Here is a 12,142-nt window from a genome sequence, read left to right as displayed (position 1 = left end):
CTTTCCTATAATGGCCTGTATGAGTCACATTCTATCATCATTTTGGGTGTGGAGGTGTGGGTGCGGCTGTTTGTGCTGCCAAAGTCATTGTGAAACCTGAGCGAAGAACAGTGAGTTCAGTTTAGGTTATGTCCATGCTAATTTTTTGCCACACATGTGGCATTGACATAACCAGCACAACTTTTTTATTGGAACATGTAACATAAAGGAGTGATCTTGATAAGTTGCTCATGCTGTCTATCTAACTGATGGATTTTGTTGCACTTATGGATAACAAGTTTAGTCACTGACACAACTTGAATAAAACGTGTGTGTGTGTGTGTGTGTGTGTGTGTGTGTGTGTGTGTATGTGTGTTTGTGTGTGTGTGTGTGGCCAGTAACATACTGTATCAGCCACCAGTATGTGGTGCATCCCAAGTGTAAGCTGTTTAAATGTTGACTTAATATTAACTAGTATGTGAATACTGGGTCATGGATTCGGGCATGGTCTGACATGATAAGAGCAACGCCCAGTGAAAAGCTCGTGTATCATCCTGTCAATGATCAGACACAGTTCACCATTTTTCCGAGCCAGTCGCTTAGATCAAGGTAAGACTCCCAGATTCTTTCTTTACATGTCCAGTTTGTTCTAATTATCATGGTCTTGTTTTTACAAATACATTAGGGACATTCATGGATAAAAGATGGTATTTTAGTCCCAGTGTTAAAACATAATGTGTGTTGACGGTGAGTTTGTCATCACACACACACAGATTAATGTTTTAATTCCTGACTGAATGTAGAACAGTTTGATTAACTGATGAGGTCACTTTGCTATACATTAATTTCAACCTGTTTTGATCTATGTCGAGGACTTTGATCTTTATGTTCCACATCTGGTAACACGGCTTTTTCTCGCCCACACATCAGGGGCCGTATTCACAAAGCTTTCTAGTACAAATATTAACCCTTAGAATTATAACATTTTCTAAAAATGTTCCCTTCAAGTTAAGACCAGGTCCTGGTTGTTCAACAAGTATCTCAGCCCTAATCAGGGCTCCTTTGGTGAAACACTGTTGGGAGCAGGGAGGAGGAGTTTGAAGAGGTTTCAGTTTCTTAAGCAGAGGACAAAATGACAGAAAGACAAAGAGGTCAGAGAAATATTCTCCAAATGCTGGATGACAGTGAGCTAATGAAACACTGCAGAGGTCATGTGTGTGGGTGATCTCATTAGAAACACACACTCACCTCCCAGCCAACACAACAACACTACAAATGAAAGTGATACAACACTAAAATATTTGTCAGCTGGTGAAATACAACAGAGCAGCTTGATGACTTGGTTCTGTCTCGACCTGCCGTCAGCAGAGGGATCACACTAACAACACTGTCTTGGGATGCAGTTCCTTCCATCTCCACCAGGTGTCCTCAGCTTGCAGGCTCACAAAACGGAATATCTGTGACAACCAATCACATCTGTTAAAAGAATGTGTCCTGCCTTGCAACAGGGTCAGCCACACCTCCTCAGAGCTGCTCTGAGAGTTTTCCTAAATCAGCCCTAAACTCTGACTCCTTGCTAGAAATACGGAGTTAGGAGCTCTCTGAGGAGTCTCAGGATGGTTGTGAATACGACCCCTGACCTCCTGCACATAGTCACCTCTCTGCTCTCAGGCTGGTTCCCAAAGGCCCCGAAAACTGCAGTCTGCTGTCTTAACAAGTCAGGTTCAGAGTGCTGCTGCTAGAGTCCTCACGAAGACCAGGAGAGACCACATTAGTCCAGTTTTTAGATCTTTACATGACCTCCTGTGTGTCAGAGAACTGGTTTATAAAATTCTTGAGTCCTAAAGGTTCAGTGTGTAGGATTTAGTGCCATCTAGTGGTGAGGTTGCAGAACTGGAACGTCTCCTGTGTGCCACGGAAGTAGGAGAACTATGATGGCTGACACAAAAACACAAATGTCCCTTTCTAGAGTCAGTGTTTGGGTTATTTGTTCTGGACTACTGTAAAAACAACATGGTGATCTCTGTGGAAGAGGATCCACTCTGTATGTAGATATAAATGGCTCATTTGAAGGTAACTACACCGTTACTGCCAGCAGATGGAAGAAATCCCACACTGGACTCTTGATGACTTTATGTCTCATGGAAAGCACTTTGAATTAACCTTGTTTATTCAGACATGTTATAACATTTAATTTGTCTTGTTTATTCAGAAGTGTTATAACATTTAATTTGTCCCGTTATTCAGAGGTGTTATAACACTTAATTTGTCTTGTTTATTCAGAGGTGTTATAACACTTAATTTGTCCCATTATTCAGAGGTGTTATAACATTTAATTTTCCTTGTTTATTCAGAGGTGTTATGACATTTAATTTTCCTTGTTTATTCAGAGGTGTTATAACATTTAATTTTCCTTGTTTATTCAGAGGTGTTATGACATTTAATTGGCCTTGTTTATTCAGAGGTGCTATAACATTTAATTAACCTTGTTTATTCAGAGGTGCTATAACATTTAATTTGCCTTGTTTATTCAGAGGTGTTCTAACATTTAATTTGCCTTGTTTAGTCAGAGGTGCTATAACATTTAATTAACCTTGTTTATTCAGAGGTGCTATAACATTTAATTTGCCTTGTTTATTCAGAGATGCTATAACATTTAATTTGTCTTGTTTATTCAGAGGTGTTATAACATTTAATTAGCCTTGTTTATTCAGAGGTGCTATAACATTTAATTTATCTTGTTTATTCAGAGGTGTTATAACATTTAATTAGCCTTGTTTATTCAGAGGTGCTATAACATTTAATTTGTCTTGTTTATTCAGAGGTGCTATAACATTTAATTTGCCTTGTTTATTCTCAGGTGTTATAACTTTTAATTTGTCTTGTTTATTCAGAGGTGCTATAACATTTAATTTGCCTTGTTTATTCTCAGGTGTTATAACATTTAATTTGTCTTGTTTATTCAGAGGTGCTATAACATTTAATTTGTCTTGCTCAGGACTCATCACTACATCCAGCCACTGTCTGAGGGTTTGACTGAAGGAACCTGTGTGTGTATGTTGTGTTGAGAGCCAGGTGAGTCAGCACAAGATGTTACACACCTTTTATCCCATTAGTACTTTAGAAACTTTGACTTGTGCTGCACTGAGTATGCCATATACTGAATATAGCCAACTCAGTGTCAGTGAACACAGAGACAGAATTATCAAGTGTAATGTTTTCTGAGTTTCTCAGTGCATTGAGCTGTAGATTCAATGAATCAGTTAATGGCATAGATTTGGGTAAACAACCGTTAGTTGGTTCTTTTTGAGTTTATATTTCAGGTGTAATAATTTACATTGATTTCTCAACGATGTAATTTTATTATCATTTAACCCTTTATTGTAATTTTAGGTGAAAATGCCTCCCAAAAAGCAAAAGATCGGAAAGGATATCAGAAGCTTTTTCAGGACAACTGTAAGTGACAGCTCAGCTAACAACAATCCTCTGTAATCAATACTTAACATTTGACTCAATCTGGAACCTGTTCATTCAGTGTAAACTAAGGTTATTCCTTTCATATGAATATCATTTCTATGCCGTATTAGCTGCAGCTTGTCCAGCTAATTTGTTTGTGTGTGGATACCATGCATTATTTTAACAGGACAGTCCTGCGAGAGGCAACTTGGCACCTTCAGGGGGTTCACAGCCAGGCGGAGCTCAAGGCTCTCAGTCAGGCGGACCTACACGCTCTCAGCAAGGCAGAGCCAAAGACTCTCAATCAGGCGGACCTACACACTCTCAGCAAGGTGGAGCCAAAGACTCTCAATCAGGCGGACCTACACACTCTCAGCAAGGTGGAGCTACAGGCCCTCAGGTGATCTCTTTTGTAATTGTTAAATGGTGGGCTGCAGGTTCATGAGCTACTATAAATACATTTGGAAGTTTTTGAGATGCTTTGAAGAAAAGTTTAATCATTGTTGCTCTGGTATTGTTGCTCAGTTTTCTCCATCAACTCCTGAGCAAAATATCTGTAACTGACAGTGAGAGAGACGCTGCTATCAGAACTATGAGCAGAAATGGTGTAACTGCTTGTGCTGGGTACATGATCTGATTATTACTATGGGTATCAATGTTTAAAATATTGTTGCACAAGACTTTGTTATGAGATACATTTTCTGTTTTCTTTTATTTGCCTGTTTGCTGTTTTTCACCAATAATGAAAATAATGCTATTTGAAAACCTCAACCTGGCTAGCTAGTAGTTGGCTAGCTAGTAGTTGTCTAGCTAGTGGGAGTAGAGAACTTTGATCTTGCAGACAGGTGAGTAATTTCGTCATTCTAATGAGTAACTTGCAGCCACATGTCACCACTGTCCAAAGCCCACCAACATTTAGCCCAAATTTAGCAGAGCTGAACTGAGCTGGCTAATAACCAGAAACTGACACGCACTTCCTTTATCTGTTCAACATTCAAACATCAGTAACTTGTTGGTTTGTGGTTTGCACACAGCACTTTAGCCTGCTGCCCTTAAATGGGTTTTGGGGGCATTTCTTTATGCTGATTGTAAATTGCCTGGCACAAGCATTTAATTCAAGATGGACCCAAGTAGGGCTGACCCAAAAAATTCGAAGCTTCGAAAATCGAATATTTGGCCTTTTTTTCTCCTGTTTTTTTTGGGGGGGAGGACCTTGAACGCAATACCATCTCCGACAAGGAAATAGAAAGCCCAACATGCAATGAATGGAGACCTATTATCCTGCTTGAACACAGACAACTAAATTCTTTCAACAATGTGACTCAAAATAATGATAAAATAGATTTTATTAATGTAAAATAATATGCTGATGGTGACATTTGGTCCGCTGCGCTCTGAGTCTGGTGTCAGTGACACATGCAGCTCTCTTATCAGCGACCAGAAGCGTTTTTTTGTTTGTGAATATTTTTATCTTAATTCTAAGGTTGCAAGAGCTTCGTCGCTTTGATTTTCAAAAATGAAGTCGAAGGTCAGCCCTAGAACCAAGTCATCAACATACTCAGATGATAAGAACAGACTTGGCTGTCCATGCACGTTTCATGAATCCCTTGTAGGATTCATGAAGGACAAAATGGCTGACAAGGGACAACTAAAACAATGATGGCCAAATCACAGCGGGGAAGGTTCTGCCTCACCACATGTGGTTGGTCAGAAGAACAATAAAACATGTGAGCATGTAAGCTTTTATTTCCCTCTTTGCACGTGAAGCCAAATTAGAGCGTGTGTGATCTAGGTTGTATGAAGGTGCTGGGTTAGTAAAAAGCATGTGTAGTTACATGCAAGACTGTGAAGCATGAGCAAATGTTCATTATCTTAATTTGGAAAGGCCAACTCCCCAATTACTTTACTACAAAGAGATCACTACAGAAACACTAACTGGAAAACATCAAATCAATACATGTTACAAAGACACTGACAAAAGGTCTTGCTCAGCTTGTACTGTTGTACTGATGCTGTGCCCAGTTGTTACGTTACCAGTCCATTAATAGCGGGAAGAGTTGCTTTGTTGTGCTTTACCATCGACTAACCCTAACTCACCACCAGATGGTGATCAATTGACAGCTCTGCTCCCTCTCTTCACCTGAGTGTCCAAGACATGAGGCCACAGATCTGATGATATGAGTGCAAAGTCAATCATCAATCTTTGGCCAAGGCTGTTTTGAGACCAAATACGTTTATGAGCAATCCCATGCATAAACTTGGTGTTCATCATGGCCGATCCATGACTAGCACAGAAGTCCAATAACAAAACACCACTCAGCTTCAGATCAGGCAGGCGTTCCTCCTAACCCCCCCCCCCCCCCCCCTCCAGGGTTCTCCCTTGTTGTCCACCTTTGTTGAAGTCCCCCAGCAGAACTACAGGGTCCAGAGTCAGTATTCTTTCCAGGACACCTGCCAAAGACTTCCAGGAGGCTGGGCACTCTTAGCTGTAGTTTGGTGCATATGTACAAACAATAGTTAGAGAAATCCTCTCAGCAACTCACAGTTGCATAGAGGTGACCCTCTCATTCTCCGCGGAGAACCCACAGTAGTGCTTAGCCTGGGGCTTGCAAATATCCTCACACTCGCCTCGCGCCTTGCACCGTGGCACTACGGAAACAGCAGGAATCAAGCTTAGCTTTAGAGCTTTTTTTCCCCCAGAAGTAGTGCTATGCATAGAGGTAAGCCCAACTGTGTCTAACTGGTACCACTCCACCTCTGCACCAGCTCTGGTTCCTTCCCCACCAGAGAGGTGATGATCAAAACCTTAAAGCCAGTCTCTGATGCCAGGGATCAACACACAAAGTTGTCTGACTTTGCAACCCCACTGCCTATCCTTGAGTGGTGGGCCCACAACAGTAAATCTGACTCCTCTTCTCATTTTACAGATGGTTACACACAGCCAAGTGAAAGTGAAGGAGGAGAACGATGGTGATCCATGGTGAGTACACTGTGACACGCAGCATGACAAGAAGTCTGCATTTTATTACATCAACAATGGCATGTAACGTTTTTCTTTCTGGTTTCCTGCAGGGAGAACATTTACATCGCTTCACCGTGAAATTCAGTCCTACTGACCGCAAAGAATACGCTATTGCCTGTGATCGACCTTGCACAGTGCTGGAGGTTTTAAAATCAACTGAGAATTATAGTAAGAAGATGAGGAAGTGTGCAGATGAAAACATTGTGATTCAGCTTGGTAAAGAGGATAAGGCATCTATTGTTGCAACACATTTCCCTTGTACTTGTATCAGGGATGGTGAGTCTCTGATCATATCATGTGAGGCAGAAATAGTTGAGGCAGCCAAAGACCAACTATACAACCCAATACAGTCAAGAGAGAAATATTCTGTCTTCTACATAGATAGAGAGGGAGGGCTGAACACCAAACAAAAGAAGCTTTTTAGAAGCAAAGCTGTCAAACAGTTCAAGTATCTGTGTGTCTATGGGCAGAAGGGGATGACTGTGGAAGAGGCTCTGAAAAGGGACGGTCGCTTCATTAATGACCTTGGTGTCTTTGAGCTGTCTGACAATGACAATCCAAGCTGCCTCACTGAATATACACAGAAGGTTGACACCCTAGATCAGAAAAAACTCAAGTTATGTCTTCCACGGAAAAAGAAAAGAAAAGGGCAACCGGCAGATCAGAAGGCCAACCAGTATACATTAGGTGATTCCCATACAGCCAGAGAACCAAATTCAGATGAAGTCCAACAGAGCAGAAACACTGCCAGCAATGCTGTGCAACGGAGAGCAAGAGGTGCAAGAACTGTCCACCAGCAAAGCGACAGCAATACTGGCGCTGTAGGACAACAGGGTGGCAGTAGTGTCAGCGCTGCAGGACAGCAGAGTATCATGGTTCAAAGGATCAATGACTATGTCTGCCGTCAGTTTCCAAGTCTGAGAGAATGGATGGAGAACCAGTTCCCAGGTGATTCTTACCAGCAAACATTAGACCTGAAGAGGGAAGACTTTGGAAAGATCCAAAACTCATTTAGTGAAGTTGACACAGTCAGGAAGCTAGTAGAACTGGGCGGGTCAGTTTGTCTGTTGGAAATAGATTTATTATCTGTCAAAGTTCTTGGCACAGGCTTTGTGCTGTTTGATAACTTCATCTTGACCAATGCCCACTTATTCAAACAAGGTTTTGAATCTAAAATCGATAACTGGCAGAAATATTTAAAAGTTATTGCACGGTTTAACTATGAAAATCAAGACTCAGAATCAAACTGGATCAGCTTCAGTGTTAAGAGAGATGTTGTATTCAGTTATGATCTAGAACTAGATTATGCCGTTCTTGAGCTTGACCTAGAGGCTCAAAACGAAAATGTGCCACCAGGGCTCCTGAAGCACTTTGGTCCGATGCCTCTGGATGGTGGAGCCTGTCTGATTGGTCACCCAGCAGGAGAGGTGAAAAAAATGGATCCAACCTGTATCATTGAGAAAGAGAAGAGGGAGCAGGCTGTCAGTGATTATTTAAAACCATACAATCCTTTCATTGTCCATCAAATCAGACTCTATATCAAAGCGCAAGGCATTGACAGCATAATGAAAGGAAGTCGAGCTGAAAATGTAGTAACCTACCCCACTTTCATGTATCACGGCTCTTCTGGCTCCCCAGTGTTTGATGCTCACGGCCGAGTGTTTGGTTTGCACACCGCAGGATTTCACCTTGCGCCTGAAAACACCACAGACAGTGTGATAGAGTTCGCCCAACCTCTGCTCACTATATTTGAACACTTTGTGAGTAAGCTGAAGGAAAGTGGAGATGAGGAGCTGTTGAAGAGAGTTCAGGAAGAAGCAATGGAAAACCCATACTTAGAAAAAGTCTTTGAGTGCTCCTCTGTAGTCAAGCCTGAGCCAGAAGACCCAGAGGACCACTCAGACTTCATTGAGTCAATGGATACTAACTGAGTATTCAGAGGCTCCTCAGCAAGTGATAAAAACACAACTGGCTGCATAGGTTATTTTCTAGGCTGTAGTATGATGATACGAGCAGCAACTGAACGATCGACTGACCTGATAAATTCATCTTTGTCAAGTCAAATTTATTCATATAGCTCATTCAACAGGCGTAGACCCAATGTGCTAATTAAAGTAAACATCATACATAACCAAAATCATATAGAACGACCACAGTTGTATGACTTTTTTCTTTTCTGGTGCGGTTCAGCTTTTGGTGTTGAGTTTAGAGAAAATAAAATTGTTTGTTTGTTTTTGATATTTTAGACTTCATTATCTTTGAACCTCCTGCTTTGTTTTTTTTTTTTTGCATTTCATTAAAAATCAATTTGTCCACTTCTCAGAGAGAGATCAAATTAAAATCTAGCACTTAGTCTGTTTACAAACCTCAGAACTAAAGAAAACTGAATTAAATTACAGATAATACGTAACTAAAGGCTGGGGTATGCCTGAAACATGTGCTCACACCTGTTCCAAATGGTAGTGACGGCCAAGTGAAGCCTAATGGATCATTTTCCTTACTTTCTGAGCCCACTGAATGGCGCGCTCTGCTTAACAAAGGTTTGAAAACACAGTCTTTACACCATGTGTGATAAAATAAAGAAAATAGTTCACGAGGCTTCTTTAAGCTAACACTACTAAAGAATTTACAATTTTGTCCGAACAACTTTAATTTAACTCAGAAAACATTGCTGTTACTTTTTACTGATTTCATTGAAGTGCTGAAGCTGTTCAGTGTTGCTATTGTATATTATAACTTTTCTGTGTGATGCGTGAATGTTAATGAGGCTTTGAGTCTCAGTTTCTTAGTTATAATCATGTTACCAAGAACTAGAATCACCACCAGTCCAGTGTCTCTGACAGTCTCCATCCAGGTCAGTGAAAACATGGATGCTTCACACACAGATCTGACCAAATGTCTCCCCTTCTGTTCCTGAGATATGACGTTAAACCATGATGATGTCACAACCAAGCTGACCTTTGACACACTAGTTTGAATTTTTTGTGATTCCCAATTTGTGCCTCCTGTTCTGTTTCGGTGTTTTACTTGTACTACTGTAACCACTGCAACTATAATATGTCAATATCTCAGGTAACTGTATACTATAGTGAAGGTATTCTATGCAGGACTGGTTGATTTCTGTTTGTTAACAGTCACCAGCCAATACGAGGCATTTCGCTTTGCTATATTTCCATTTTTTTTCGGCCGTGTCCACAATTTCCGTCGCTTCCTCTTGGATGCGTGCTGCTTTCAGTTCGGCACCTGGTCGTTACCTTTTTATAAAATCCCGATCTCACGTGTGCGCTGTACCAAGGAACGCCCCGAACACAGCAAAACAAGAGGAAAATACAGAGTCTCTGTGGGTCGTACCTGATTGAGAGGAATTACTTTTGTTTGAGTCCCTACATTGTTTTTAGGCAGTTCGTTAACAGTATACCTTTAACTGTAAACTCTGTTAGCCTTTTGTGTCTTTGAATGACAGTATGTTTTCTGTCGTTGGCACACAGTAATTCTGACTATTTGCTGTGAAGTTGTTGGTGAAGGTTTGTTGAAGCTCCTTAATTGAGCTGCCATTATATTTCACTGTTAATTTCTGGTTTGGGTTTTGTTTTGTTTTGATCTATATCACTTGTTTTGCTTTCAGTGATCAAATCATGTCACAATTCACTGACTCCAGTATTCATAGTAAATGACATATAAAATGTAAATGATACATGAACAGGCTGTCATTTTATTTCATTTATTTTGTCCTTTTTTTTAATCTTGTACTGAATTATATTATTTTTTACTATGTTAGTCTTGCTCTTTCCAGTCACTGTGTTCTGTTTGCTTTACATTAAAAACTTTGGTTCACTTCATAATCTGTTTCCTGTTGTTGATTTCTCTGAAGCGGTCGTAGCACCTTTACACTACCACTCCTTTATAGTCTGGTAGTGTGATGGTGATGACACAGGCTACAGTAATGACACATTAACACAGTGCAGCAGTGTGTCTACAGTCAGTGTTGAGCCATGTGACCTTTGACCTGCTTATTAACAGGCTGTAGATCACACTGATTCAGAAAATGTGCTTAAATTTCTCTGTCATACAGACTTCAGTGTGAGTCAGTGTGAAACAGAATGATTACTTGTTAAGTGTAGTGTAACCATACCCAACGACCTGACGACCTCACCTGCACAGAAAGATTAGTTGCTGTGAGCCTTGAAAACAGTCAGTTGAGATTAAAGGTGAAGTGTGTCAGAGTTTGGAGGATTTGTGGCGTCTAGTGGTGAATTTCAGATTGTAACCAGCTACAAACTTCTGCTGGCCAGAATTCCTTCACCGTTCATTGTTCAGGTAGTTTTTAACGGGAGCTGAAGTATCAGCAGAGGTCTCTTTCTCTCCAAGACAAGCTCAGTAAAGACGTGTCATGTTACTAACCAGCGTAACTCCGGGCTACACATTGCAGTTGGGCTTCTTACTACAGCGGCCGAATGCCCTTATGTGGAGCCAGAGTTTGGTTTGTCCATTCAGTTGTTGTAGAAACATGGTGATGCAACATGGTGATCGTAAAACTCTTAGGCCCAGAACACAGTGCATGCGTGAGCAGCGTGTGACGCAATCTCTGTACTGTCCTTGCTGAAGTGTTTTAACTTCAACTAGACAGCCAGCCAAACTCCATACAAACAACTCGAAAGTCAGGATGTAGCATTCTAGCTCCGTTTTTTATTGCAGACCCAATATGCATATAGTTGAGTATTAGGAGTGAAACTGAAAAAATAACAAAGGCACAAAAGACAATAATGTAAATTTATCTAAATGAAGATAAGTTGCTTTTACCAAATATTAATGGATCCCAGATAAATTATCCTATTTCCAATCACCACCAATCACTACCAAATATAAACAAAATAAGTAACAAAGGATACTAAGAAATAGTAGACTCTAACACCAATTTGGCCGACATTCAAATGGTAAGGCAGGCAAAGGCAAAGTGATTAGGCCTCCACCCTGTGGTCCACTTAGCATTAACACCCAATCAAATATGCAAACATCAGTACAAACATCCCCACAATACTGCCTAACCACCTTAACAGCCATATGAATTTACCCCAAAGATGTACACAATACTGCAGTCACATGTGAACAGTATCTCACACAACTAGGCCGAATGGTTGGCAGTTAGGTGGCCAAATAAACCTTACACTTTTAACATTAGCAAAAATACTGGTCAATATCTGAAGGAAACTGTATACATATGAACAACTTACAAGCAATGCTTCTGCTAGGAGGAACGACCAGATGACACCAGATTGACAATTGAACTCCAGCTACAAACTTTTAGCCTTCAACTTGACCATTGTTCACCAACATCCGGTCTACACAGGAAGTGATGCAATCCGACTAAACAGTAGAAAGCACTAAACTACATGAGAACAGAAGAAAAATCTGTATCAAATCAGTATTTGGTGTGACCACCCTTCCTCAGTTATTCCAGGTACACTTGGACACAGATTTTGAAGGAACTCTGCAGGTGGGTTCATAGGCGTCATTTAGGTATGGCCATACCTTGGAATTGGGAGTAAAAAAAGAGAGAGGTTCTGTAGTCATCTTACTTGAGGCGCACTGGCTGGTTGTTTTCATTGTATTGCACTTAAATAGGTCAATAACATGCTCATCAGTGAATACCAGTGTTATTGAATCAAATTGTTCGCCACTTCGCTC

At 40.7% G+C, this 12,142-nt stretch overlaps 1 protein-coding gene and 1 long non-coding RNA gene across 3 annotated transcripts in view; both read left to right on the top strand.

Moving 5' to 3' along the window:
* Positions 1-9,862, top strand: part of LOC125883415 (serine protease FAM111A-like) — an 87,249-nt gene extending 77,387 nt beyond the window's left edge. The window contains exons 1-2 of one of the 2 annotated variants that reach the window (XM_049567685.1): positions 6,371-6,415; positions 6,508-9,862. In XM_049567685.1, coding sequence (XP_049423642.1) covers positions 6,413-6,415; positions 6,508-8,388 — 1,884 coding nt within the window. In that variant the 5' untranslated portion in view covers positions 6,371-6,412 and the 3' untranslated portion in view covers positions 8,389-9,862. Of the gene's footprint in view, positions 1-6,370; positions 6,416-6,507 lie in introns of those variants that run through there. The other variant, XM_049567684.1, reaches the window with a different exon arrangement.
* LOC125883438 (uncharacterized) lies at positions 2,976-3,943 on the top strand. Its single transcript, XR_007448510.1, has 3 exons — positions 2,976-3,054; positions 3,373-3,435; positions 3,623-3,943. It is a non-coding gene; the product is annotated as an uncharacterized LOC125883438 (long non-coding RNA).
* Positions 9,863-12,142: the final 2,280 nt, after the last annotated feature.

The sequence above is a fragment of the Epinephelus fuscoguttatus genome, linkage group LG23 (genome assembly GCF_011397635.1).
Source record: "Epinephelus fuscoguttatus linkage group LG23, E.fuscoguttatus.final_Chr_v1".
NCBI lineage: Eukaryota > Metazoa > Chordata > Actinopteri > Perciformes > Serranidae > Epinephelus > Epinephelus fuscoguttatus.
Note: the sequence above shows the minus strand (reverse complement) of the source record. Positions and strands in the feature narration are given on the sequence as shown.